At 41.7% G+C, this 7,263-nt stretch overlaps 1 protein-coding gene across 1 annotated transcript in view; it reads right to left on the reverse strand.

Moving 5' to 3' along the window:
- gatad2b (GATA zinc finger domain containing 2B) overlaps positions 1-7,263 on the reverse strand; it is a gene marked incomplete in the record, with an annotated part of 16,012 nt that overhangs the window by 5,059 nt on the left and 3,690 nt on the right. Inside the window, 6 exon segments of the mRNA XM_035681323.1 lie at positions 307-417; positions 1,207-1,409; positions 1,602-1,962; positions 2,873-3,043; positions 5,992-6,120; positions 6,425-6,556. Of these exon segments, the coding sequence (XP_035537216.1) occupies positions 307-417; positions 1,207-1,409; positions 1,602-1,962; positions 2,873-3,043; positions 5,992-6,120; positions 6,425-6,556 (1,107 nt within the window).

Consider the following 7,263-nt stretch of genomic DNA (forward strand, 5'->3'; position numbering starts at 1 on the left):
TGTACTACTGTCAGGATATAGAGAAAGTTTCAGAAAATATGAAAAAAAAAAAAACTTAAAAAGTTATCTACGGCAGCTTTAATCCTTGTGGGCTCTTAACTTGTAAGGAGCAGTGACATTTATAGACTACTCAATTGCCCATTAAATAAAAAAAGAGGAATCTATTATCAAAATAATAAGTGATTAATTAATTATTATTATAAAAATATAAATGTAATAGGTTTACAGTTAATTGTTGCATCTCTCTTCCAAACCTGCCGGCAGACAAACATACTACTATTATAACATAAGTGAAGGCACGTGTACCTGGCGGAGAGCATGATGTCGGATCATTGAGTCAGTCTTGGAGGCGTTGGGGCCTGTAGGGGCCGAGCTGGGAGAGAGGGCCGCCTGCTGTTGCAGCCTCTGTTCAATCTCCTGATATGGAGGCAGGACGCACATTTAGGAATTAACATGAATTAGTCATTCATACACATACAATCATACATTCATCTACTCCTTTGTGGCCAAATGGTGGTTTGAAATCGCTGTTAGACAACTGAGTTTATGACTTTTTGGCAGAGCAACAAAACTGAGAAAACTCTTCAAAAATGTCAGTCTCAGGCTCCAGACACAAAAAACCCAAGGTGCACTAAAAACACAATGTGCTGTGTGAGCAGCACAGTGCTTTCTGCCTGTATATGTTTACTGAAATACATTGAGCTCAGGAGTGTTTTTGAGAGAATGCATTGTGTAAGAACCCAAGTTAGTGGTTCCAGACGCCATACTCACCTGGCATCCCAGGTCTACATCGGCCCCTGTTAGATGGTGACTGTAAAGACCAGCAGTGCTCATGGTCCTAAAAGCTACTTTAAATGACTCATGGTTTGCACTTTCACAGTTCTTCTCTCTCATATCCATTCCTCAAAGCTTCAGTATATAACGTTTAGAAAAATTACTTTAAAAAAAAAAACCAACATATTTGCAAGAATCCACCTGGCCTGAAGTTATTTTCATAAAATGTTACCTACTGCATCTTTAAAAGCACAACCATAGACTACTGTAAAATAAATCATATACAAAAAGCTAGCATGTAGGCTAGGTGGTAGAATGATGATGATATTTTGTGTGCTAATATTATATGAAACATTTAATTCAAATACCAAAATAACAATCCTTCTTAACTACATCAAAGAATAAAAGGAATACAGGGGCAGTAGTGCTGACCTGCTCCTGCTGCAGGGCTTTCACAAAGGCGTTCTTCAGCCTGTTGGTGTGCTCCGCCTTCAGAGCTTTCTTCTGATTGGACGTCATGCACTGCTCACAGAGGATTCGCCCGCTCTTCTCTTGCTTCCAGTGTGGGGTGAAGTCGGTTCTGCACTGGGCGCAGAAGAAAGGCTCCATGCGAGCCAGCGTCCCTCTGAGTTTACCTACAGAGAAAGACTGTACGTTAGCCAACAGTAGTGCTTACAGTAAAGAAGGTAAGAGAAGGTTGGTACATTGTCAAAAACAATGACCTTTTATATACCTGTGCTTACTTTATCCATCAGTTTGATCTCACAAGCTTTAAGTTCAGACTATAAGAGATCGATCTGAATTGTGAGAGTGATGTTGGTGCTTACCCTGACTGTCGAGCACGCTCTGCACCACCTCCTCCAAGCCCACCATGTAGATGAACTCGCTGTTGGCGGCAGAGGGCAGGAAGTGAAGGAGCGGGGCCGGGGGTTTGGGTGGAGGGATCTCCAGCAGAGTTTTCTCCAGCTGCTTCCTCAGGGCTAGCTTGGCTGCTGCCTGGCTGCTGGCCTGGTCAGCCATGGAGCTCACCCCTCCGCTGGCCGAGCCGGACATTGTGGATGGGCTGACGGCCGAAGCACCGCCCAGGCCACCCTGGGCCCCTGCCGCCGCCGCTGCCTGCATGTGGGCCAGGTTCATGTACATGGCACTGGAGCCTGAGCGCTGGGAAGCTGCCACCTGCTGGCTGGCCTGCAGGAAGACACACATTTATCTATTGGTTAGCAAACTATTAAAAGTCACATTTTTAAGGTTTGAACACTACTGTCACATAAACAAAAATATATATAAAAAAATAAAATAAAAATAATTTGCTTATCAAAGTCAAGTCATGAGAAAGGTTCAGTTGTCATTATTGCTGAAATCTTCAGTGCGTTCTGACAGTAGTGCATAAGACAGAGGGCTACGATGTTGAATGTTACAGGGACTGTGATAAATACAGAGGCAGATGCCACTGTTCTGTTTGCATAATAAGTATGTTGTTCTTTTACTCAGATTTTATCCATAAGGTGATGTGTTGTTTATACTTTAACAGTTTTCAATATATTGCCTTGCTTACAGTATGATACAGGTCTATCTGGACAGATCCATTTTTGGGTAGAGTCTTCCCTTTTTTAGAATTAATTAAGTGATGTCTGATGTCAAACAAAACATCAGCACACTGTACTGATAGCTCACAGGAATGCTCTGGCTTTTGTCTGGCACCGTTAAGTCTTGACAGTGTTCCTCATCAGATCAAGAACTGTCAACACATGGAGAACCTCTAATGGGAAATCTTTAGGGAAATGGTGTTACATGCTGTTACAAGGAAGAAACACTACTTATTAATAATTTAATTAGTAATTTATGTTGGTACAATGTGATTCTGTAAGAGGTTTTCTTACTTCTGTGATGCAGTACCTGTTTCAGTCTGGTGAGCTCGACTGGATGTTCTGCTCTCTCCCACTCACGCAGCTCTTACTTATTTTTGTTCAATTAAAATCACAATCATCTCTAAAACAAGCCATTTCTGTTGCACACATACAGAGAGTAACACAGTGTGACACTACTAAATACAGAGCAGAGCTGGGAGCGGTTAGCCAGGCGTGGTATGAATCCGTACCTGTTGGTAGCTGACGGCATTGGCCATGCTGCTGGAGCTGGAGCGAGACATTCCGGGCTTGGAGGAGACCCTCTGGCCCTGCAGCTGGGCAGGGTTGGGGGCTATCACTCGCTGGGACATCAGCATGGGCGGCAGGTTGGCATTGGCTGCTGACCTGATGACTGTGTGACCCTGCAGAAGGGAAGAAAAACAAAGGAGTAGGTGGTGGGGTGACAGTGCAGCAGTGCTATTACTGTATATATATTCATTCTGTCAGCTGTAGCTAATTAATGTGGATTTGGTAAGTAACTTGATGAAACTTGGCTGTAGTCTGGTTATCTTGTGTGCACATGGTAAAAAAAAAATCCCAGGACTTTGGAGGCTTCCCATCTCATCAGCGAGACTGCTTATGGAAAAAAAGAAACACTACATTCCACAGCGGTTAGTGGACTTTGGTTTTTACGGTCCAACAGCACCAACAGAGTGATGCGTCATCTCAGTGTGTTCGGCTACCAGGGCTGTTCTTCAGATGTGGCTTAACAACATGTTAGCCTGGAGTAGTTATCAGGCTAAAAAGGACCTGTTAATCCTCATTCGGCTTATTATGTTCTTCAAGCGAACACAGTTTGAGGACTGACTTGTTAATCAATGTTAATCAGTCAATAAAAAAAGTTATTTTGCACTCTAATAAATAGGTGTAATGGCAAGAATCTGGCGATATGATACATCCGATACAATCAGGGGTTATGATTCAATATATTGTGATACTGTAAGCAAGGCGATACATCGCAATTTTTTGCAATACAAATAATTAATTCATACGATCAGTCACAGTATGAAGAACACACCATATGCATAAAATCTTTGGTTTTTTATGCTACCAGAACAGTGCGATTTGCATTTGTATTTATCACAGTAACATCCAACATCCCAGCCCTCAGGTTGTGTTTATGTTTCTGATGGATTTAACCATATTGCATATTCATTGATTCTAGAATATTTAATCAAGCGAAAATTATACTTTTGCAGAAAAAAACAAACACGTTCAATCGCACAATTTTGTTTGTCTTAAAGTTGCAGTAGGTAACTTTGAAAAAACGTAGTACACTGTGTGTCCAGTTTATCAGGTCCACATAGCTAAAAATCTGATCAATGTCTGATCAGACAGTCCTGCATTAGTTCTAATGTTCAGTTTTTGGTTTTAGAGAGGTGTCTCTAAAATTTAGACTTTAATCACTGATAAAAATTACATGAACAAATTATTAGAAACGCCTATCAGTATGACAATACAATTTAGCAAGAGATATGGATAGGATATTAGATTTAGAAATAATATAACAACGGTAATAATAATGCAATTTATTAGAACCTCATTGCAGGGTTGTTGCATTAGCACGCCAGGATTAGTGATCATCTATATTAAAGTGTGTGCAAGTGTTAAGACAGATATTATTCACAGTGTGGGCAGTAGAGGGCAGCAGCTGCATGGTGAGGCGGAACATTACCATCCATACAAAACAAGCTGATAAAGACAATCCAGCACACACACACACAAAGACACACGCAGAGCCATCCATAACCACAGAGATCTGCTGAATATTTAATACAATCTCTACATGTAATGGAGGAGCAGGGCTACGTCATGCAAGAACAAAAGGCTTCTCGCAATCAGAGCAGGACCTTCCACTAACACATTCCTTCTCTAAACTAAAACCCAGTCCAACTGTCAATCCACAGCAATCATTCATCTCTTCATCCTAATTTAACCTGAACCTTTACCCCGAGCTCACATAGCAGAACTCTGGCTCTACAGGGCGTGAGGAAATATGTGGGATGATGAGACCTTTGGAGAACCTGAGGCTAGAGATTGATAATGTTCACCTCTGAAAAATGCATCAGTGCTTAGTTGTTTGTTGGGATTCCTCCAAATGGAATTCCAGGGGTGTAGTTAAGACCACTTAAGTCAAACCCAAGACTAAGCACAGTCAAATTTAAATTAAAGAGTCTAGAGGCTGACAAAAATCTTTTCCCTCTCCCAAAACCAAGCTTGGACAAGCACCTTTTCTCCTGTTAAAGGATTCTAACTTGACTGCAGAACAATTAACCATATAACGTAGTCAAAATCTTACTGAAGCCAGTCGGGAGAAGAGCGAAAACCAGAAATACCCTCCAGTTCTGATATAACTGATGCTACCAGCATCTAAGCTAACCTCTATAGCAGACGTATGATGCACACACCTAACTTTAAACCACGCCTGTAGCTCATGTCGTGGTTCCGCCAAGGACCCTGATTGGTCCCGAACCACTGTGGTTAGACCCAAGCACATAGCTTAAAGGCTGGCAAGATGAATTCTCTTATGATCTTGTAAGTCCAGCTGCCTCGCAAGGATGAAAGCAGCCCTCCAGTGATTGAGAATAGCATTTCAATGAAGTTAGAGGACTCTCTTTTCAAGAGACAGAAAAGAATAGCCAAAATCTGTTACTCTTACTTCCTAGTATGGGTCGAGCTACAAAAACAACAGATCCTACATTTCCCACAATATAATGGGATAGCTTCTTTTCCTTAGATCATCCCTGCCTGGTAAATGCCCATGTCTTTCAAACACAACTGAACACTGGACATTATATTATACAACTGCTTTTTCTGAGCTGTACTAACCGTGAGCAGTAAACTGACCTGTCAGTACAACTGGTGAAGTGATCCTTTAATTTGAGAGTGAGCCAAGTTTCCCCACCTGATTCACTCATATTGTTGTGATACACTGTGAAGCCAGGTGATCATGCTGTTACATCAGCTGATTACTGGTGCTACAACGATAAATGGATTAGTTGGCAATATTAAATGATAGCTGCAGTACATTTACCTACTTTAATCGCCAACTATTTCAATAATAGATTAATTGTTTTGAGTAGTTTTTCTTTTTTTTAAAAAAATGCAAAATGTCCAAAGTTCAGCTTCTCAAATGTGAACATCTTTCACCATTTTCTTAAGTGTTTAATAGACCAAATTTATACTTCGCCATTTGTGAAGCAGATAGGAGCGTTGGCTTGTTTGCTCTGGAGGTGTAGAGTGTCCTGAGATAACTTTTGTTATGATTCGGCACTATACAAATAAAACTGAATTGACTTGAAATGGTTACCTGTGCAGTGCGGAGGTTCTGGGGCTCAGGGTTGTGCAGGCCCGGCCTCACAGGCAGCTTCCCCAGGCCAGGAGAGCTGTGGATGGGAGGAGGCTGCACAGAGGATGAGGCGTTCTGGACCACTGGGACCTGAACGCAACCGTCAACACAGAATTAACAGAGCAACGTAACTAACAGCTCAGGTTTCTGTGATACTAATGTGTATCTGTAACACCTGTTTTACTCCATCACACATCATCATATTACAGTAACCATCTAATCTGAAATAACAAACCAATGGCTTTACATATTTAGCACAATACTGAACCTGAATCTGAAATGCAGTGGAGTAGAAATATAAAGTAGCATTAAGTAGGAATACTCAGGTAAAGTTAAAGCAGGCAGAGAGAGCTCTACTGATGTGTTCAGCAGCGTCAGCAGCAGCAGCACTGACCTTCTGCACCACGTTCTCCTTCTGCATCTGACTCTGTCGGAGCTTCTTGAGCAGCACCAGGCGAGCCTCCTCCAGACGCAGCTCCTCTCTCAGGGCTTTGATCATCTGCTGCCTCTCCTCTCCTGTCTTCCCCTGGAACACACACACACACACAAAATTACAGTCACACATGGCATCCAGATGGCAAATTTAAGGCAACTTATTACACACCTTTAAGCTAAATAGCCTGCCTAAACACACCTTTAAATAAAGGAGTCAAAGAAGCTCTGTGGGTAGTGATTACCTAAAGGATGTGTTATATTTGGACTGTCTTGAACGCTAATGTTTGATGCATTTCATTAGTTAGGGTTAGAATGAGGTATCTATTCTTTCCATCAACTAGGAATGCACTGATACCACTTTTTTACAGACCAAATACAGGTACAAGTTCTTTCATTTGGGCACCCGCTGATAAAGAGTTCTGATATGAGTACTGTCATAAAGTGTCGTTGAGTTCTGTGTCGGAGTAGTTTTATGATTTACGAGGACATGAGCATCGGGCCCAATGCTGGTATCGGTACTGGTGCATCCCTACCCTTAAAAAGGACCAGGGTGTAGGATAAAGTGGTATCTAGCAGTGAAGTGAAGATTGCAACCAACTGAACACAGCTCGCGTCTGTATATGACAACCTGGGAATGACACTAGGGTGTAAAAACAGCTCATTCTAAGGTAGCAAAAACACAACAATTTCTATATTCAGCTGATAATACACTCATGAAAACATACCTATGAATATTATATTCCATTTCTGACAATAGATCCTCCTTAAATGTTCCACACTGGACCTTTAATGAAGCCA

The sequence above is a fragment of the Morone saxatilis genome, unplaced genomic scaffold (genome assembly GCF_004916995.1).
Source record: "Morone saxatilis isolate NCDOM2014 unplaced genomic scaffold, NCSU_SB_2.0 Contig9, whole genome shotgun sequence".
NCBI lineage: Eukaryota > Metazoa > Chordata > Actinopteri > Moronidae > Morone > Morone saxatilis.